The 22,867-nt window shown below is 45.8% G+C and overlaps 1 protein-coding gene across 2 annotated transcripts in view; it reads right to left on the bottom strand.

Annotated features, from left to right (window-relative positions):
- Positions 1-5,115: 5,115 nt before the first annotated feature.
- LOC146869385 (amine oxidase [copper-containing] 3-like) overlaps positions 5,116-22,867 on the bottom strand; it is a 79,612-nt gene continuing 61,860 nt past the window's right edge. Inside the window, exons 3-4 of one of the 2 annotated variants that reach the window (XM_085599698.1) lie at positions 20,418-20,547; positions 5,116-7,554 (exon numbers count right to left, since the gene is read on the bottom strand). In XM_085599698.1, the coding sequence (XP_085455824.1) occupies positions 7,270-7,554; positions 20,418-20,547 (415 nt within the window). In that variant the 3' untranslated portion in view covers positions 5,116-7,269. The remainder of the gene's footprint in view (positions 7,555-20,417; positions 20,548-22,867) is intronic. The other variant, XM_085599700.1, reaches the window with a different exon arrangement.

Genomic DNA, 22,867 nt, shown 5'->3' with positions numbered 1-22,867 from the left:
GTACCTTTCCTATAAACGGTTGCTCTGCTGTGTTGTAGAAGGAGTGGGATTAGATAACATGGTATAAAACTATCTGAGAGATGCTCATATAGGGCAAAACAACACATTTTTAGTGAGTGAGTAAAATAACCTTTAATACAGAATAGTGAGGGAAGATCGGTAAATGAGACTTTGAGCCTGATTTCGATTTTGACTTGTCTGGTCCGCTGTCACTTTTTTTGACAGTCTTCCCGTCCACAGCCTTGGAGGTCCTCCCGCCCGATTTAGATGTTGGCTGGACATTGGAGAGAAGACCGCCGCTGTCCTGCCTACTCCCTCAGGATATGCCTCCTGCATCGATGGCGTCCGAGGCTGGAGCAGCTGTTGGAGGAAGTCCCGCTGAGAATCCTGCCATCCAGATTACGAAGTTCCTTTCCTTCTAGGCAACTGTGGCTGGGAAGCCAGCAAGCTCATGTTGGCGGAAACAAAGAAATAGAGGTGAAACTCACCTTTTTTGGGGCCACACCTTTGATTCCATCTTCAACGCCATTGTTCAGGTCCTCGTTGTGCTGCTGCTACTTGACCATGATGCTCAGCCACCCTGTTGTCACCGGATTTTAAGGTAGGCTTTTCTGGTGGGTGTGTGTGTACAGTCAATGTTGTGTGAATGTTGTTGGTGTGCATTGCTATTTGTAAAAACAATGGCCTGTACAAAGTACCTACATGCACGTATTGACATATATACAACATATATGTGTATTGAGATGTAAATAAGTAGAACTTATCTGTCTCCACGCCACCATTGCCCCACCACATCAGGACTTCGCTGCCAGGACACTGCCAACGGGAACATCCAAATCAGCTGTGCACATTCCTGCTGGCCTAATGGTGCCGGAGTACTGCTAGCCAGCAGAGAAGACTGCCACCTCGGAAGTCTTCTATCTCTAGCCACAACACCTAAACACAGCGGGCGGACTGCTCTTGGCTCAACAGAGTACATGGCAACAGCGCAGCGGCAGGACGACAGTAAGACCGCTAAGATCTAAATCAGGCCCTTACTTCTTTTGCACCAGGTCAGCTTGTGCAACTTACAGACCCTGCACCAAGGTTGTGATATTCCAGAAAAAGGACTGTCCTAGGCCTGGCTAACAGCAGGCTTGAGCTCTTAAAGTTTTAATGATGTGTATACTTGGATTCACATGTTTAAGCTGTCTGGTGAAATGGGGCACAATATATAATGTTGTTTCCTTCTGTAGCTTACTTTCTCATATTGCTTGTGATCTCCTAAAGCCTTCTCCCCCTATAATTATAAAAAGTTCATGAAAAGTTGAATTTGCTCTCCTCTGAATAATGCCTTTCCTTCCTTTCTTCAGAGTGACCCTCTCCTTACCTTCCATCCTCTGCATGCCCTATGTTTCTAGAGTATAGGCCCGCTCACTCAAATGGCTGTCTGCCTTAATCTCTCTTATTGTTATTCTGCAAATGGCTTACACCTCATTTCATGGACCACAACCTCTCCTCCTTTAAAACCTCTCTCTGCTAACTAACAATAACTAACCCCAGTCAGCCTATCTATTTATCTCACCAACGATTTGCCTGGAACCACCTAGACACCACTTATATTGACACCTAACTAGGAAACTGGAGTAAATGCAAGGAATGTTTTTTTCCTTTCTTGAGAACACATTACTATTCCCAAAAACCAACCACATCACTGAACTGTTAAAAAATTACACTTAGTGTTGACTTTTGAAAGTAAAAAGTAGTTCTATTTCAAATTAGCCCTGTACACTTTTGGGGAACCCCTGGACTCTGTGCATGGTATAACCATCTAGTGGCATACCGTATACAGAGCCAGCTTCCTACATTGGCGTTGTCACTGACTGGCGTTAGGCAGCCTGCCAAGCACAGAGATGTTTCTGAACCCCTGGGTGGAGAGCCTATGCCCTGGGACCACAAACAATTCACATACTGGATGGAGGTGTCGCACCTCCTCCCCCAGGATGGGCCCAGTGCGCGAAAGGGAAGCTTCAAAGGCCTCCCACCTTTGTAATGGGACCCCCAGCCTCTGCTGCCAGCAGCAGATGGAAGCCCCAGGTCTACTCCCCCACTGTGGGTGGGAAAACCACGGGGAAACTTAGAAAGGCAAGGAGGTGTGCCCACCCTTGCCAACACCACCCTCAGGTGGAGGAGGGAAAGTTAAGCACACTTTTCAGTCCCCTCTATCTTGAAGTTGAGGGGACTCCTCCAATCAGGGCAAGGTCAATGCCCCATCCCACAGGATGAGGGCATAATAGCGGGTGCTGTCAACCCAGGTAGGTGCCCATTGGCCCCACTTGCTAAAACGCCCCCTAAATGTAGTATTTAGGTGGCTCCCCCAGACCTGGAAACTAGCTACCTTTGACCTAAGAAGGACATAGAAGACACCACACCGTGCAGCAAAGCTTGAAGACGAGTACTGACTTGGCTCTAGCCCTAGCGGCCTGACTCCAGCTTCCAAAACCCTGTGAAAAGACGATGCCTATCCTGACACCAGCGACTTCCAGAAACCCAAAGAAGACTGCCTGAACTTAAAAAAAGACCAGAAATCCAGAGGACAGTGGTTCTGTCCCCAAAAAACCAACACAAAGGACTCCAGTGACCTGCCCACTCTGTACCTGATGCCTCCGGCCCGTGTCCAGATGGACAACTGACCCAGAACAGGTTCCCCAGCGATCCTGACCTCAAGTCCAGCATTGGCTGACCCCTCCTGGACTCCACGACGAAGCCTACAGCCTGACTCCAGAGGTTCCCCCTGACCACGACCTGCTCCGGTAAGAAGGCTCCGACTTCTAAAGGCACCCCTGCACCCGATGCCCCAGGGCCTTGGTGAGCCAGATTGATGGTGCCCTTATGACCCCCAACATCGCTACTTACCTCTGCTGTTGTTGGTCTACCTCCTAAAACCTCCGGTGCAACGCCTGCAGCCTGTTTGTTGAAAGCAAAGTCTCCATTTAAAAGCATTGGGTGCACGATGCTGAAATTGCATCCTGCACCCGACTGCCCCTGTGCCGCTTATGGTGTATGTTTGGTGCTGCTTTATGGCTCCCCATGCGGGTCCTAACCCCCAAACTTGGCCCCCTGCAACCGATTTACTTACCTGCCAGCAGCGTGGGTTCCAGCACCTCCAGTCTCCATTGACATGCATTGGGCTGAACTTCGATTTTGATCTCTGAGCCTGGCCGCACTGTACTGCTGTTGGCGCAGTTTTGGTACTTAACTGACCCTTACCCCTTGCTAATCTTTGGTCCCAAAGACTGGAACTGTAAGTTGCAAACTGACCTGTTTGACCACATTATTGGTTTCCTCCATAGGATAACATTGAACGGTTCAAAAATTGCAGTGTCTGCTTTTAAAGTAGAAAGTAGTTGTATTTAAAACATACTTACCTTATTACAAAGATCTTGGTCTTAAAATAAAGTACAAACAAAGCTTATTTTTCTAAAATGAGTGTGGATCTCCTTTCAGTCATTTGTTTATTATTGGTCAGTGTTGTGCAACAAATGTCTTACACTCATCTGGGTTAGGCCTAAGGCTGCTCACCCACCATACCACTAATAGAGCACTTTGGGTTTTACATTGAGCCCTGTCCACTTTTGGGGAACCCCTGGACTCTGTGCACGGTATAACCACCTAGTGGCATACCATACATAGAGCCAGATTCTTACTATGCCTAGAGCCTAAGTTTACTGCGTCTGCATCATGTTCAATGCCAAACGAGAGAGAAAGAACCATGTTGGAAAGGAGCACGATAATCTATTTCAACTTAATTTTATTGCAGGCTCGAAAGGCTTGTCTATGGGAGTTCCTGGCCTGTGAGGATTGTCTCCAGTGGTCCACCTCCACTGAAAAGGAATATGAAAATGGTCTGACCAGAAACTACCTGGGCTCTTCAACCAAAATGGGAAAGTTAGAAAATAGTAGATGAGTAGTATGTCCTTCCTTTTGGGTTGGGGGGTCACTACTTGAGTGAAATTAAGGGAAGCCAGCATATCTATCAGGATGCAGGCTAGCCTATGTGTAGTTATCAGTTTGTAAATTGAAGCCCCCTAGCAGCGTAAAATTATCATTTAAAAGGGTCAGAGCTTTGAAGAGCGACTTAATAAATTGCCCCACATGGTGGTAAATCCAGGCACTAGCTAAAGAAAGCTGGGCAAATACCGAGCGAAAACCTAGACCCTCAGCTCCCAATAATTCAGGCAGCAAAAACTGGTGCAGTGAAACACATGCTTGAAAGCAATGGCTACCCCACTACCCTTCCTTTTCACCCCTTCCAAGTGCACCAAAAAGTATCCTTACAGAATGGCTATTTATATGTCGGGAGCAACAGTCATTGAACCATGTTTAAGTCATAAATAGAAAATCTGGTCTTAAATCACTCAAAAGACTATATAAACATAAAAGACAAGAGATTGTTGGAGCCCAGAAATGGCTGGGTTCTCGGTAAGTTCCATGGCCATCTGTATACCGGGGCAGCGGGAGAACAACGCCTACCGTAGGACCTGGTCATACCTAATGGCAATGCTCCTCTTTCCCTAGCCCGAATGTGCCTATCAGGATGTAAACATGCCTTCTTTGAAGATACAATGCCAAAATTACAGCCAATCATGACCTTCGCTTAAACTGCAAGGGCACCACTGAGTACAGCCCTGCCGAGTTTCCCAGGTCCATGCGTGACTAGCTGCTCCAGTGGTGTAGAGTGCAGTGAAAAAGAGTGCAGAAGTGGAGAGTAGAGTTCATAGCGTAAAGTGGTGCAGACTAGAGTAGAGTGGTGCAGAGTGAAGTGGCAATAAGGGGCAGTGGCATAGAGTGGTGTGGTGCAGAGTGGAATAGAGTGCAGTGGTGTAAAGTAGAGTGTAGTGAGTGGCGTGGAGTGGTGCAGAGTAGAGTGGAGTGATGTAGAGTAGAATATGCAGCGTGTGGTAAAATGCCATTACAGACAACACATTTTCAATTGAAATGACCATTACATTTGCAGAAACATACAGTTTTACTAATAAAACTATACAGCGCACATACAATAATGTGTGGAAATGGCATTACCTAGTGCATTGACTTGTTTTGATCATATCAAAGTATTTGATTCCAACACACTTCAGAATGAACAAAAAATGTGCTTTATTTGTGCGTTCGAAATTCTGATATATTCTGAAATACTTGCAAAATTCATTTAAATGTTGTTGTGTGCTAGAAAAAAACTCTTTACTACCCCAGTATCCAACAAGATGGTCACATAAATCCTCTCACTTTTAAGTAAGAGAAAGAAAAGTAAACACAAAGCTCCATCAGAAGACAGAGACTGATATTTAATTTTAAATTGTTTAAATTGCATTTATATAGCACTTCCTATCCCTGACAAGGCATTGAAGTGCTTTACAGCGAGTAGCACGCTACCCAGGAGCCCATAGTTAGTGGTCAGTCCATTAGTTATTGGGGCTAGTTTTGAATACGCATTCCATGCATTCATGCCAGTTTCTTTGTGTTGCATTATTGACACAGATCTGATCATTGTAAGGGGCTCTGTGCTTGCTGGAATTAACAAGAGAGTCATGGTTTCCAAAAAGAGGTTAAGATGAATAGGCATGACATTTAGAACAACTTGTAACATAAAAGGCAGGCAGAAGGGAGAAGGGAAACCGTGGTGCACTTAAAACTAAATTAGGGGATGGAAGTAAGTAAAGTTTGATAGAATGTAAAATTTCATACAAATTGTAAGGAATAATACAGGTGTAGAATTTTTACATGCAATTTGTGGATGTAAACCCGCTGAAAGAAATACTTTTAAATTCTGCTCCTACGAAATGTAGCTCACGCATTCTTTCTAGAGACACTTAAGAGGTGACACCAATAATTCTAACAGTGAAAAGAAAGCCCAGTGCTTGTTGAGACTCCACTACTGTCAAGTAGTGCAACAAATAAACACATTTTATTACCTGTAATCACACTGAGAACACCCCAAAGAGACCCCTTATACCTACTATAGCAGTATATTTGATACTGTAAAGAATTGTTACGAGTATGCAAATCATATGCACCATAAACTATACATATAATTTGAAACATATGTAAACACCCACCAATTTAAAAATACAAGACAACAGATACACACATTGCAGCAATCATTAGCATGTTCATTCCACGTTTGTGACTCATTCAATACCTGATTCAAACAGTACTGCCCATTGCATGCTCCTGAAGACCACCCCCACAGAACACACAATATGTCCAGCAGAGTGGATGTGTCTGAGGTCACCTTCACCTTCTAGCATCTACCCTTGTCTTTGAATGCACAGTGAACGTGACGAGATAAGAACAAGATTTACAGGCCTGTTTACAGAAAGGACCACTCATGGAAGAATACAAGGAGAGTTGGTGTGCTTTGCTCCCTGGGAGGGACAAACTCACCCTGCACAGCCTAAACCAAATAAAGCCAGCAAATAGAGGGTCAGAAAATGTAAGTTACAAACAAACAAAGCTAATGGTAAGCCACGGGTGGAATGCATTCCCAAGGAAGCTTTCTGAATGTCCCCAAGATGTCTTTAGCAGCTGTCTGGAAGGCTTCGACCTAAAAGAGGACTGAAACAATGTGAGCAACTTGTTGTTTAAGCCAATATGATTGGCTACTGCTCAATCAGTCAGAAGGTACGCTTAGGATTGCTTTAGGTGTGGCCAATAATATTGACTAAAACCTCCCTATATCTAGCTGCATCAGCTTTCCAGACTAAAAAGTTATGGAAACCTTGTGAGCTGCCTTGAGTAAGAGAGGTGAGAGTGAATTCCAGTGGAATAGATTAGTGTGAAAATATATAAATGCTCCCAGGTTTAATGTTAATATCAGTACTGACTAAACAATAATACGACTATAGAGTTTAATAGTGGTAATATGGCTATAGAGTTTTACGGAGGGAGGTAGGAATGGGCAGGCTGGATGGGCCTACAAGTTTCAATTAAGGTGCTTATTTTTTGATGGGGGTTTCCTTGAAAACCTCTGAGCTACAGCAAGACCAATGAGCATAGTACTTGCATGCTCAATAGAATAAAAGAGAAACGTGTACTTTTAAGCAGGCCAAGGAAATCAGCAAACAATTTGGAAAAAAAACATTTGTATTCAGGTGACCTCAAGGCGGATTGGTTAACAATAGGGCGTGGCCCTCCAGATACAGATGTCTTGGAGGCTGAGCATTGGCAATGCCAGCTCTCACTAGCCTAGAATTTGCCAGCCACTTATGCAGGTGGCTTAGTCGATGATGCTTATATAGTTACAATGTTCTGAAACCCATCGTAGGTGAATGGCGGGCGTTTTAGGGGACATGAAGACTCCTTTAACTGGCAGGCGAGCTGGTTGACTTCGCAGGTGGTGTACTTCTGGTCACTTCGGAAGTAGACCCCATCAGGAGAGTAGAGGGAAGGGTCTTTATCAAAATAGTTGAATGGTCTCAGAAAAAAACCTGCTGCGTTTCCTGCCGTCGCAGTGTTGGGAACGTCCTCAGAGTGTGGAATGTGAAGGAAGCCAGCAGTGATCCAGGCAACCAGGTCCTGGAGAAATGAGAGACCAAAAATATTGATTTGTTTAATAACTGTGTAAAATTGTATTCACTTTTTTTTCATCCCCTTTGCACCTGCCCTCCATCAGTGATTTACGTGTCAATGGAGGTCAAGACACACCTGTAGCAGCCATTGACCATTAATTTATGACCCTAAACAGCAAACAACATTCCTCATCGTATATGGTACACCAGAAACCTTTTATTGCTATTGTATTGTATTTATTTTACTGTTGTAATATTATATATAAAGAAACCTCAAACTCAATGTAAATTGAGACAGTCCTCAGACCTTTTGCCTGTAACTGTTCTGTTGAACTGTTTAAGTAAACAAACTGTTCCTGTTCTGCCAAATGCCTTTGGTCTTCTGTTTTTCAGGGAATTCCAATTTCAAGCAACACAGCAATCAAACGTGACTGTTTATAAATGTTCCTAGGACTTATGCCAGGGATCATAACACTGATCTAATTGAGTAGTTCTCTCAAAAAGTAGGTTGAGAACAGGAGACAATGTCAATAATGAAACAAAATTGAGTGTGAGTGTGAGAGCTCAAATCTATGGACATCATAATCCCAACAACACTTTTATCCATATAGTGGCTGCTTGTGGGGAACAGGAGCCCCCAAAGTACACTGGAAAGAAATGCGAGAAAACGGGAACAATCCAGAGCCCAGAAATAATCTTAGTTTGATCATCTTTATCTTCCCACAAGCTAACAGTGGAACAACCTGATCTGAACAATTTGAGGACACTGAAGGGGATATTTAAATAATAGGTCGGTAGCAAACTCTATCACATCTTCTGCACAGATGTTCAGTGGTAACTGGCAGTGCCAACTAGTGGCATCACTGTTGTGGTTGTGCTTGCCTCTGCATATCCAACAACGGAGAGGAAAGGAGAGTCTGAAGAGGAAAGCATGGCAGGGAGCATCTAAGGCTCAGCCGCAACTTGTAAGATCAAAAAAGCTCCTTTCCACAAATGTGAACACATAACAGGACCTCTGAAAGGATTGCTGGGACTATGAAATGTGATCTGCGGAAATGATTGTCTGCTGCTCCTGGCATTATTCTGGGCAGCATCCCATAAAATATGTTTTGCTTCTTGATGCCACTACAGAAAGGGACCAAGCATATACATCTCGACCAGAAGAGTAAGGCACCACAACTGTAAAGCACTGTCTTACCGCATAATTAACCCCCAAAGTGTTTCTCTATTATTGAACCTCATGGAAATTGAGCTCATACGGCATGGCAAGCTACAGGCCCATGTCGTACACAACTCACTTCAGATTTTCCAGTAAGACAACAAATATGATGTAGGGAAATGTTTGAACCAATGCTTCTTGACCAACAAATGTATCTCCTCTGTTCTCTTACTGAAGGGAACTGTGACACCATCAAGGAACTTCAAAAACTGAAGAACCGGGCAATAATTAAATTTGATCAGCTAAAAGTACGAAACTAAAGGTGACACGTTTTATTTATTTTAGATTTGTCAGTTGTGGAAAACGTCCCTGACTAAGACGTTTGACCATGGTTGGGTTGGTTGACGCTCTTCGTTGATGGTCTTCTTCTTGACACACTACCCTGTGCCTTGCTAGATTTCACTGCTTATTTACTAAGTTTTAATTTTTCTCAATAAGCTGAGCTGCAGCAGCTGGTTTAAGAGACCTGAACAGGTGACGTCAAACGGGGCAATTGCTGGAGGTATATGGAGCCGATATAGAGATATGGAATCATGGGATTTGAATTCAATTCTCTGCTCCGCCAGAGTCAAGTGGAGAGATGTCAGAGTGGCTGTATGAAATGCTTACGGATTCAGTCGCGACGGTGCTTGTGAGTTCAAAGCTATTACTTGAAGTCATATTTAGTTCTCAGAGATCGCATTATCGGAAGGTCAAGTGAGAGAAACCTTATAAAAAGGGATTCAAATGCAGGTGGGCCTGCACTCTGCCTAAGAGAGAAGAGTTTACATCCAGATTAAGTAGAATCTGGAGGTGATTATGGAGACCATGAACATAATTGTGTTTTTCGACTATCAAAATGAGATCAGCATGTGCACGATAGGAGATGAAAGTAGAGCTTGATGAAGAGCATATGAGGATTGGCTAAAGAAGTTAGACATTTCCAATGAAATATTCGTTCCCATAAATTGAGATGAAAGCAAGGGGTGCATTCTTGGCAGGATGATGCAGGCAACTTTTTGGTCTTTGCAGAAGATTTTTGGTAGACTGGTGTGACTGGCAACAATTGTCTGTCTTCAGTGTCTACTATTCTTGCCTGCCAGACACACCTTAAATAGAATTAAACAGATATGCCCCTTTCAAAGCTGCAGTGATACCTACTCGTGACTCAGATTGACGTGTCACTAAAATATCGACGCATGGTTAAAGTTTTCGATGCATTGCAGCCCTTCAGTACCCCAAACTCTGTCCTCATGTAACAATTGTCACTAAGATTTGCACATCCAACAGATGCATCTTAGATGCATGTATCATTGCTTGTATCTTGGGACAAGTCTCTCTCCCACCATTCCTGTTTGGGCCAACTAGTCAGAATGCATATTGTTTGCGGAAGTCTTTAACCCGCACCACTCAAATAGTTTCCCCATCTATGTGCACCATCAGTTATTGGGAAAAGTATGCCTTTTGCACATGTTGAGTTAATGGGCATTTCTGTGTCTTTTATTGCAGGACTTCTGTGTCATTCCCTACAGAGCCAACCTCCCCCTTCAAACCCTCTTCACGCCTCCGTCTTTCTCTCCTACCCATTATTTTACTACCTAATACACATAGTTAGAGCTCGACAATTAAATTGATACCTTTGTGGAAGTAAAATGCTGTGCTTTGGCCTCACATTAATTTCCACACATCTCCTGAAATCCAGTTACAGCTTTCTCTTGGAATTGCAGCCCATAAATCCCTCTGGCTCATGCAAATTTAGCAATGTAATACAAACAATAGACAATGTTACACTCTGCACACCTTTGATTTCACAACCTGTGTCCTCTTCGCATGCAGGGGCTTAAGATGACTTTGCTGAAGCATCCTTTGTCAAAATCAGAGCTATAAAGTGCACCCCTTCAGGCCCTGCGGCAGTAAGTCCCTTAGTCTGACGGGGCAGCACTTGTCCATGCATTTTGAAGGAATATATGACGTTACAACGCATGCAATTACAACGCATGCTTTTACAATGCAGTCTTTACATTGCAACTACCACTACATTGTATGATTTTACAACACGTCATTACAATGTATTTTTTAAAACTACCATTACAGCGCATTCCATTACAACACATACCATTACAACGCATAATACATTTAGGGCAACAGTAGGGTAACTGTTGGATAGTGTAGGGGTAAAAATTACTATTCCCACTCCAGTAAGTGCAACAGTAAGAAAAGTGTTGGATAGTGTAGGGGTAAAAATTACTATCCCCATGCACCCCAAAACCCATACCCACTCTCATGCTAAACAAATCTCCATTGCTTACCTTATAATGCGTTGTAATGGTATGCGTTATAATGGCATGCGTTGTAGTGACATACATTCTAATGGCATGCTTTGTAATGGCATGCGATGTAAAGGCAGTTGCATTGTAACAGTTGCGTTGTATAGGTAGGTCATTGTAATGACTGCGTTGTAATGGATGTTTCTCCTTTTGAAGATTTCATCACCACTTCAGTTAAAACTAATATCCCATTTACTTATCGGTAATCTTCATTACCCCGAGTAAAGTCCTGCCCGTCCCAATCATGTCCCTTCCCACCCCTTCTCTTTTGTTGTGTCTGGTCTTGGTACTAGCAGGCATGGAGGCAGGTGGGAGGGGCCTTTATTCAATTAAAATAAAGAAAAATACTAGTGTGTTAGAGAGGAGGTCGTATGAGGGGGTAATGGCCCCATACACAAGCAACAGACCAAACCCCCATTATGATAAGAACTGCAGTCCCAGACACTAGCAACAGACTCGGGCCCCGAGCCCATTACAGCGGCAGCACGTTATAACCCCGCTGTCAATACAACCAATGAACACAAACGCATACAGAAAACCAGGCCCCATTCTTATTAAAAAACTGAAGGTCTCAGGCCCGATAGCAGGTCAAACTCCACCCACCATCAGTAAAATACAAGCATTTGCAATGAAATAGGTCTCGCATTTATAAGAGTTTAAGCTATTGGCATTGTAAAATTACAATGCCTTTTATGTATGTTTTGGTTTTAAAACAAATAAAAGGCATTGTCATTTACAGTGTCAGTAGCATAAACTCGCATAAAAGCAGTGTGTGGAGTGCAGCAGTGTGCCACGTGCAGCAGTGTGCGGCGTGCAGCAGTGTGCGGAGTGCAGCAGTGTGCGGTATGCAGCAGTGTGCGGCGTGCAGCAGTGTGCGGCGTGCAGCAGTGTGCGGCGTGCAGCAGTGTTTCGTGTAGCAGTGTGAGGCATGCAGCACTGTGGCGTGCAGCGGCGTGCAGCAGTGTGCTGCGTGCAGCAGTGTGTTTCGTGTAGCAGTGTGAGGCATGCAGCACTGTGGCGTGCAGCGGCGTGCAGCAGTGTGCTGCGTGCAGCAGTGTCATGCAGCATGCAGCAGTGAGTAATGCAGAAGTGTGCAGCAGTGTGTGGTGTGCAGCAGTGTGCCAGTTGCATCAGTGTGTGCCGTGCAGCAGTGTGTGGCGTGCAGCAGTGTTTCGTGTAGCAGTGTGTGGCGTGCAGCAGTGTGCGGCGTGCAGCAGTGTGCGGCGTGCAGCGGTGTGCGGTATGCAGCAGTGTGCGGCGTGCAGCAGTGTGGCGTGCAGCAGTGTGCTGCGTGCAACAGTGTGCGGCGTGCAGCAGTGTTTCGTGTAGCAGTGTGAGGCATGCAGCACTGTGGCGTGCAGCGGCGTGCAGCAGTGAAGCGGCGTGCAGCAGTGTACTGCATGCAGCAGTGTGCTGCGTGCAGCAGTGTCGTGCAGCATTCAGCAGTGAGTAATGCAGAAGTGTGCAGCAGTGTGTGGTGTGCAGCAGTGTGCCGGTTGCATCAGTGTGTGCCGTGCAGCAGTGTGTGGTGTGCAGCAGTGTTTCGTGTAGCAGTGTGTGGCGTGCAGCAGTGTGTGGCGTGCAGCAGTGTGCCGCATGCAGCAGTGTGCGGCGTGCAGCAGTGTGCGGCGAGCAGCAGTGTGAGGCGTGCAGCAGTGTGAGGCGTGCAGCAGTGTGTGGCGTGCAGCGGCATGCAGCAGTGTGTGGCGTGCAGCAGTGTGAGGCATGCAGCAGTGTGAGGCATGCAGCAGTGTGAGGCGTGCAGCAGTGTGTGGCGTGCAGTAGTGTGTGGCGTGCAGCAGTGTGTGGCGTGCAGCAGAGACACGTGGAGGGTCAGGAGAGACACGTGGAGGGTGAGGAGAGACACGTGGAGTGTGAGGAGAGACACGTGTAGGATGAGGAGAGACACGTGTGGAGGGTGAGGAGAGACACATGTGGAGCGTGAGGAGGAGACACATGTGGAGGGTGAGGAGGAGACACATGTGGAGGGTGAGGCGGAGGGTGAGGAGACACGTGTGGAGGGTGAGGAGAGACACATGTGAAGGGTGAGGAGAGACACATGTGGAGGGTGAGGAGAGACGTGGAGGGTGAAGAGAGACACATGTGGAGGGTGAGGAGAGACACGTGTGGAGGGTGAGGAGAGACATGTGTGGAGGGTGAGGAGAGACACGTGTGGAGGGTGAGGAGAGACACGTGGAGGGTGAGGAGAGACACGTGGAGGGTGAGGAGAGACATGGAGGGTGAGGAGAGACACGTGGAGGGTGAGGAGAGACACGTGGAGGGTGAGGAGAGACACGTGGAGGGTGAGGAGAGACATGGAGGGTAAGGAGAGACACGTGGAGGGTGAGGAGAGACACGTGGAGGGTGAGGAGAGACACGTGGAGGGTGAGGAGAGACACGTGGAGGGTGAGGTGGAGGGTGAGGAGAGAGACATGTGGAGGGTGAGGAGAGACGTGTGGAGGGTGAGGAGAGACGTGTGGAGGGTGAGGAGAGACATGTGGAGGGTGAGGAGAGACACGTGGAGGGTGAGGAGAGACACGTGTGGAGGGTGAGGAGAGACATGTGGAGGGTGAGGAGAGACGTGGAGGGTGAGGAGAGACACGTGGAGGGTGAGGAGGGTGAGGTGGAGGGTGAGGAGAGACACGTGGAGGGTGAGGTGGAGGGTGAGGATAAACAGAGTTGGAGGGTGAGGAGAGACGGAGGTGGAGGGTGAGGAGAGACCGAGGTGGAGGGTGAGGAGAGACCGAGGTGGAGGGTGAGGAGAGACCGAGGTGGAGAGTGAGGAGAGACCGAGGTGGAGGGTGAGGAGAGACCGAGGTGGAGGGTAAGGAGAGACCGAGGTGGAGGGTAAGGAGAGACCGAGGTGGAAGGGAATCAGAAGTGGAGGAGAGAGGGAGGTGGAGGGTGAGGAGAGACAGTGGTGGAGTGGGGGGGAGGGGAGGATATCACTTTTACTTCCTCTCCTAGTGTAAGGTAATGCCCCCACCCCACAGGCCCTGCCGGGGCCGAGAGCAGATCACTGTTCGCATCAGCCGTCACCCGAGACCGCTCCGTACTTGTTGGTAAATAGAGGTTCACTATCTGTTGATAATGGGATTCACTTGGGGGGCTGACTTACCTCCTCCACCCCCAGGGCCAACACTGAGAAGGCATCAGAGACCTGGTGCTGCCTATGTTGCAGTACTGCGAGAGAGAGGGATGGGGGGGCGGGCAGAGGAAGAGGAGTGGGGTTAGAGAAGGCACAGGTGAGGAGAGAAAGAGGAGAGAAGGGACAGAGAGAGAAAAGGAGCAAAAAAAGAATTAGAGAGAGTAAAGAGGAGAGTTGGGGAAAATGAAAACATTACGAGAGAACATGTAGCAAAGAGGTGGAGAGAGAAGATGGGAGAGAGTAAGGACGCAGCCAAGAGATAGGGCAGAGACAAAAAGAGTCGAAACAATACAATTCAATTAAATTTTTTTGAATACAAAAGTATTTCCCAAACTCGTAAATAACCACGGGCCAAACAACTGATCTGCAATGAAGCATCCGAATCCGGTATATCATGACGTTAACCATGCAATAAAAAATAAATTAAAAACAAATAAAAAAACACCAAAAAACACGTATACACCATGTTGACCCTTTTCCATGCAACGTATTCTAAAACGCCATTCTCATTCATACATTCACAGCAAACCTGTTCACAAGAGTGACAGAAAATGTGGTATTAGTGTTATATTTTTATTTACATCCATACCCGCTCACTAATGCAATTAAAAGATTCATGACCACACGGTTAAACAAAACGTACTGATTGGCCTTGCCGTGAAGGAGAAACACGTGTTGACACACACCCGATCTGTGAAACGTTCACCCCACTTTCTCGTAATTGAAACCAGTGCATGTGTCCGACGAACTTCCTGCCGCTTATCTGAATGCACCAGTGGCAGAAGATAGTCACCATCTTGCAACAACACAATTAAAGGGAGGCATGTCTGTCTCTCCCCACCGCCACATGTCTCTGAGTTTTACTGTCTCATGCGAGATCCCCCTCCAGGAGACAGCTGACACCGACTCTTCCCCTGAGACAGTATGGGAGAAGCGTGTGTGTGCATAGTGTGTGTGTCTATATGTATATATCTGTGTGTGTATGCATGTGTGTGTGTTTGTATGTGTATATGTTTGTGTATGCATGTGTGTGTTGGTGTGCAAGTATGGGTGTGTCATTGTGTTCATTTGTCTTCATGGATGTGTACACATATGTTTGTGTGTATACCTATGTCTGTGTATGCATGTTTGTGTATATGTATATGTGTTTGAGTATGTTGGTGTGCGTGCTTGTTTATATGTGTATGTGGGGTTGGTGTGTTGGTGTGCATGTATATGCATATGTTTATGCATGTCTGTGTGTGTTTGTATATGTTCATATGTGTGTGTAAATGCATGTGTGTGTTTGTATGTGTGCATAGTTGTGTATGCATGTGTGTGTTGGTGTGTATACATGTGTGTGTTATATGTGTATGTATGGCCGGTGTGATGGTATGCAAGTATTAGTGTGTCAGTGTGCTTGTCTGCATGGATGTGTACATATGTGTTTGTGTGTATACCTATACCTGTAGATCCATAATGGCGTGCATGTATGTGTTTGTGTATGTTGGTGTGTATACATGTTTACATGTGTATGTATGGCTGGCGTATTGGTGTGCATGCACGTGCATATGCTTACATAAGTTTATGTGTGTTGCTGCCTGTGTGTATATGTGTTTGTGTGCATATATGTGCACGTGTGTGTTCGCGTGTGTGTCCTTCACACGCGCCTCCATTGGAAACCTACGCCAAGCGTGAGTTGAGATATGGGAACAGCCAGTAATTCAGTCCGACTCCCGACATTGTCATAAAATACATTAGTAAATGCATGAAATGAATTTTTAATTTCCATTTATGCGGTTTCTAGTAAAGGAGGGGGTTTAGACAGGGGTGCGCCGCTGGGTTCCAACACTGTGTGCTCACTGTAACACAACTCAAACACCGTCTTTTGTCACACTCGTGGCCCGGCGCGTTGTGTATGGGGTCAGGCATCCTTCTGAGCCGTCCTCTTGTGTAGCGCTTCGAATACGGAGGTCGCCTGATTCTAAGCGCTTCCACGTTTTGCCTGTAAGGGAACAGGGACTATGAGAGCGAGGGTTTCTCAGCATTGCTTCCTCCTGGCCATGTTTGACACTGCACACGTCCAAGGAGGTACATTAAAAAGAGAGTAGGACATCCGGGTATTAGCGAGGGTTTGCGAAGTGTAGGGGGGCTGTCGAGGGTCGTTCGCTGTAGTTTCCAGGTTCACCGAGACTAGTTTCTCTCTTGCCTATTTTCCTTGGATACTTTCCTTCAACTCATTCATATACCGTTGACGAACCCATCCAGCTGGTTACGGTGAAGAAGGGTCATTCCCCAAAGTTGGGTGGTGGACCAAGGCTGGCCTGTTGATGCTGCCAACCCTCTGGTGCTCGGTAAACACTGAACTGGATTGCAGAGACGTCTTGCCAACTTGAACGCGTTCTGTAGAAACTAGAATGGAAATCTGGCGGGAAAAACAAAAAAATCTTATGGTCGGCAAGAAAGTGAAAAAAAATGTAAGTGTCGCTTGGTAGGCGAGTGGGGAGAGAGAGAGAGAGTCGGAAAACGAGTATGGGAGTCATGGTGGATAACCGTGGACCACACAAGCAGGCAGAGGGATGGGGGTGATCCTCACGGACTGCTAGCGCCTGCTGACGGCCTTTCTCAATGAAATGGCGCCAGAGCCAAGGGTCAAATTAACAAGCCCGGCGGAGGCGAGACCTAAAAATCAGAGGGAAGAGTGCACTTGAGGGCAAAGAGGAAAACATACAGGGAAGAGTATGTGAGGGCAGAGAAAAAAAATACAGAGGGAAAAGCACGTGAGGGCAGAGAGAAAAATACAGAGGGAAGAGTCCATGTGAGGGAGGAGAGAAAAATAGAGAGGGAAGAGCTCATGTGAGAGCAAAGCGAAAAATACAGAGGGTAGGGCGCATGTTAGACCGGAGATAAAAACATAGAGGGAAGAGAGCATGTGAGAGCAGAGAGAAAAATATAGAGAGAAGAACACATGCGAGGGCAGAGAAAAAAATACAGAGCGAAGAGCACATGTGAGAGCATAGAGAAAAAATGCAGAGGGAAGAGTACATGTGAGGGAAGAGAGACAAATACATAGGGAGTAGCATGTGTGAGGAAAGAGAGAAAAATAGAGAGGGAAAAGCACATGTGAGGGCAGAGTGAAAATACAGAGGGAATAGCACATGTGAGACCAGAGAGAAAAACATAGAGGGAAGAGCATATGTGAGGACAAAGAGAACAAGTACAGGCTATGCCAAGCGGAAGTGATCGCGTTTGCGATCAAACATCAAAGCGGCGAAAGTGAAAGTAATCGAGCAGAGCATCAAAGGGCTCGGTGAGAAGGGAGGGGGGAATGCAAGGAGCAGAGGAGCAGCTGTGCACGTGCACGCCATCGTGCACTCAAGCTAGGCCAGCAAAACATGTAGGTGGCACTTTTGAAAGCCCACTTACAAAATGTCTCAAAGAGACAGCTTACGCTGTCTCAGCGAGACCTAAAAAATTGAGGGGCTTACAGCCGCAGCAGCGCACAACCCCGCTGTCATTAATGCTAAAAGCCCCAGGCACTTGCGGCCAACCAGTCCAGATGCCCAGTGTCAATAAAGGTTCGGATCCCATACAATGGCAGGAGGCCAGAACTCCACTGCCAATAAGTGAGTTTTTCTATTTTTCCTGTTCCATACTTGAGTGTCAGAAATCTCAGGGGGGAGGGGGGCTCGGCTAATAGTGCACGGAGGGGCCATCATGGTGCTTTAAGCTAGCGAGGATACTCATAGCTTCCTAAGTATATCCATCTGAAGGAAAATACAATTTACCCACAGCTTCAAAGGCTGAAAAGTGCACCCTTAAACTGCTGACTTTGGTGCAGGAAACCAGGGTTCAAGCCTCAAGGTCGCGTCCACATCCTGTGATTCTGGGCAAATGGCTTAATCTCCCCGTGCCTTAATGTGTAATGTAAATACGGTGCTCATGTACAGCGCTCCAATACCTCCGGGTCGAGTTCGCGCTATATGAAAGATGCAAAAAAATAAATAAATACAATGCTTGGTTTATTTTATATCTTTGCCTGCTTGACGGACGGATGTTTCCATTTGAAACTTCCCGTCTTAGAAAAACATTACATATTGTATAGTCGCATAGTTACAATATCAGAGTTAACCTATGTCAAAAATTAAAATGGGAAAATGTACATTAATAGAGGTAGAAACTTCAAAGCAACATATATATGTGATTAAAAAAATGTAGAGGTAGAACTTGAATTTCTACCACGCTATTTACGAATTCTACCTAGCCGTACATTAACCCATTCGCTATACGTCCTCCTTAAACTTAACTCACATTTTTTTCTCTCGTACCATGTTTCTATTTTATTGGGTGATACCGCCCATGCCACCTCCTATGCCCCTGTTTTTCTGCAACATCATAGTGTGGATATTGCCGTTTTCCATAGTGGAAAACGGCGATATCCTAGATGATAGGGCCTGTGGTTTTAGCCACAGAATCCTTCCCTCATGTTAAGTGTGCATTAGTCAGGAATTTAACAGACGTTAAATTCCTGCGTTAACGCGATTTAAATAATCGCTACCCTTCCTTGTTAATATAGCAAAGCTGCCTTTGCGATATTTTCCCTGGTTGGTTTTACAGCCACGCCTACTCTGCATCTCATTAGCGATGCAAAGTTAGGCGTGCTGGAAACGGGCGCTAAGTCAGCAAAACACGCGATAGCAAACGGCCGCAAAAGCGGCGATATTTTTATGGCGCCGCCTTGTTAATATGCCCCTTCATTTTTATCATCGGATAAGTACCTTTAGTATGGACTAGGGAACCTAGTGCAGATTAAATACATTTTGGCTGGTTGGTTGCTTCCTGTGGGGTTTTCCTGGTAGATGGCTCTAGGTGCAGTATTCCTTCCTACAAAATGCTAAACCACCACCAGCAGCCCTGTGAAGTTCCCCATGTCCATGCTTGATTTGCAACTCCACTACATGTTTTTTCTTTGAATTCTGGGACGTGTAGACATTGTTTATTCCATAAAAACACAGGATTACAAGTCCAAGAACTCAAAGGAAACAACCCAGACTGGAGACGCTCATCACACATGGACCTGGGAAGCTTGGCAGCTATGCACCAGGACTGCAGGCCTTGGGGGCTCAGAGACCTTATGAATCCTCTCAGAAATGTGTGTTTGATGCCAAGGTCACTAGTCTAAATTCTGGCAAGTCCTCTCAGCCTTTCATTCTTATGAGGTTAATAAAATGAGTACCATTGACTTGGGTGACAATAAACATCTGTTATCCATCGCCAAGATGTCCCAAGGGTGAATGTGTGCTTTACAAATATATTGTGTTATATTGTGTGAAGCTGCTTTTGGGTGCTACCATTGGCAGTGCCAGAGAGCCATCATAAAACACTGACCTATTGGTGGGGCGAGGGAGCTCCGACAAGGCAAAATATGAATGTTGCCTGGAGCGCAGAATATCCCTATAATGGAGGTGAATGCCACAACTAACCCTTGAGTGCTCAAATCGTTAGACTCTGCTGCCATCTTTTCTCTTCCCAGCCAGGTCATTGTGCTGTTATATGCAATATGCCATAGAAAATATGGGGCAGCAAGCATTTCAAAGAACAAGGGTAGCAAACCAAAATATTGTCAGTCAGAAGACTCCTCAAGACCTGGCTCTTCGAGCAGTAGCAGCACCCCCCTCCCCTCAGCACCTTGAGACCCTCACGGGTAAGTAGTGCGCTTTACAAGTGACTGATTGATTGATTGATAGTATATGTTTGTTATTGTATGGCTTACCAAATTGCACCAGCACTGTGCCGTCACCTGAAGAGGTGTGGTGCCGCGGCCAGGGTGACTGACTCTGGAATCTGGGGAGCACGGTTCGATTCCCGGCGCCGGCGGCAGATTAGCCCAGCACCATGTGACTCTGGGCAATAGCTTGCTTAATCTTCCCGACGGCCCCCAGTGCCTAGCGACCCTTACGGGTGATTGTTCGCGCTTTACAAGTGTGGATTATTATTATTACAACTTTGATTACCCATTGACTATTTTGTTATAAAACTTGTATACTTAAATACAGAGCATCGGCCATCCTTTGTGTTGATTTCTCATTCATGCATAATCATGTTGGCCATTTCCCAACATGCATCAGTAAATAATGTAATGACTCCTTGGGGACCATTGTCTATATGTGGTTATAAGTGATATGGTTATGAGTCACTTTCACTCTTCTTCCACTGACCTCGTTTGTGATGTTCTCCTCATTTATAAAGTCAGTGAATCTAACAGTCGGTGTCCAGGGGTCGTTTTGGTTGAATATGGAGGTGCTCTGGAGCTCTTCCTCCTTGCGCTTGGTGACCGCCAGCTTGTACCTAGGAGTTAGAAGAGAAGATATGAACATTGCTGAGCTGGGATATGGAAAGGACATTGGTTAGTGGCTCCACTGTCACTGATCCTGGTTAGTCTTTGTAGATTCAACAGAAGGGTTTGAGTATGCGGAAGCCGGGTGGGGGGGGTAATGTTTTGGATATACCGCCTACGGTCCCAGTATTCAATAACACTGGCTGTATCAACTTCAGAAGGATGAAACGCATGATATGTTCACTGAGATTGAAGAAGCAAGCGCATTAACCCACTGAGGGATTTAGCAAACTGCCTATGTCACAAGTGGGTACACTCACCCCTCCCCCTCACTCCCCCACGAATAAAACAGACATATTTCAGGTTTGCATCACTGTAGACAAATATATAAACTTTAAAGGGCTCAGAGCAAATTCCAAAATGCACACAACTAAAAACCCTCAAACCATCCCAGAGTGCTTGCACATACAACACGAAGACATAATGTTATGCCATTGCCTGAAAACGATACTCAGTGCCAGCAATGAAAGCAAAGTAGTGTTCTCTTACGCCCCCTCACTTTAAACCTACCGAAAATAACTTGGAATAGATGCACAAAATACCCAGATGCAAAATCTAAATTTAAAAATAACCACAACCCACCCCTCACATAAACTGACACCTCAATCTCCCATGGTACTCCTTCCAAACCGTGAGCATTTAATCCCTAACCTACATCATCAATACCCAACATAAAGCTACTACATATCACAATGTCATCGCCTCCTCGACCATCAAATGAATCTCTGATGCCTTCCTACACATCGGCAACATCGTCAATTGTCGCTCCTTTTGTGGCTCTTCACTTTCTCAGTATCAGAAAGACCCTATTACCTCCTTGTTAGTCTTCCTCGCCACATGACTAACAAAGTGAGCTTCAGCTCCACACCAGAACCCTCCAAAGCAAAAAGTCAGCCTCCCAAGCCTCCCATCCCTTCCCAATATGGCCGACCCATTACACCCTGACCTCTACAAGAGGCGGGCCGGCCCAACCCATCAGCCTAAAACTACCAAGCACAACATGAAGCCGATAGCCAGACAGGGAGGGAGGGATGGGAACTCATGTGGTGAGGAAGGCTATTCTCGGAGTAATGAAGGTTACCGGTAAGTAACCGGGGCAACTCTGCTCACGGAATATATAGTTTGAACACAGCAAGAAATGCAAGTACCCACCTTCTTTTTATTGGTAAAATCACAGAGTGGACCAGTAACATCAACTCCCAACAGCATATCAATCCCCTACCCGTCTCCCGAAGCATTGAGAAAACAACCATCTAAGTAGTCAACCACCCTCTACATATCATTAACAAGGGAGTCCCCGTCTGCCTATTTCCCCAAGACCCATCAGCAGCTTTTCATTTTTTGACCAAAAGCCACTCTGTGGAACCCTCTTCAGAACCAGGGCATCACAGATATCAACTTGGCTCCCTAGGTTCATCTCGGGAAGATGGTCCAGATGACATCCTCAAGGTCAAAGATTATCCCCAAGTCCAATGCTACTAACTAAAGATCATCTTTATATGGATTACCTGTTTTTTTACTCACCCAACAAGACATCCATCCTCTGAAATACACGGATGATGCACAGTCCTTTATCACAGTTATCGGCCAACAACTTTGCGTGTTCGAACACCATTTAACCATAGATGTCTGGTGTATTTCTAAAAACCAATGTCCCAAGACTAATTTCATACTTAAAAAATGCAACACTTTTTGCCTGAGCTCGCACCTATTGTTCCGTAAGCAACTTAAAAGGTGGCTTTTTACAGATTACGCTTCTGTTAAGGAGCGTGACTTTGGGGGTGCTTGTTTGGGGTCGCCACCGGTCTTTCTGTTACTCCTCTGCTCTATGCGCTTTGATGCCTTTTGGTCAAATGTGCTCCAGAAATTTTATAAATAAAATTAAATACAAATTTAAAGCCAATCCGTCTAGAACCCATCTTGATCACAGATAGGGTAACTTCCTAATAAACGATTTCTTCAGCGCGCACTTTGTGCTGGTGGTTGCAGGTGGGCAGCACCTGTGCTCTTAACCAGGGGAGCGGGACTTATTTTTCATTCTCAGATTTGTACCCAGACCAAAAGAGAATGGCAGAAAAGGTAGAAAGAGATTAAATTAAGAACAGGTAGCATTGGCATCTGGCAACCCCTGCATTCTGTAGCTCTAGTGGTGTGCTCCAAAGAAAAGGTTTGGGTCCCTGCACTTATTTTATTACATTTTATGTTTGAGAAATTAAGCACTGGGATTCCTGGCACCTCTCTTGCCCCATGTAAAGAGTCATGCCAGCCCTG

Source organism: Triturus cristatus, chromosome 1_1 (assembly GCF_964204655.1).
Source record: "Triturus cristatus chromosome 1_1, aTriCri1.1, whole genome shotgun sequence".
NCBI lineage: Eukaryota > Metazoa > Chordata > Amphibia > Caudata > Salamandridae > Triturus > Triturus cristatus.
Note: the sequence above shows the minus strand (reverse complement) of the source record. Positions and strands in the feature narration are given on the sequence as shown.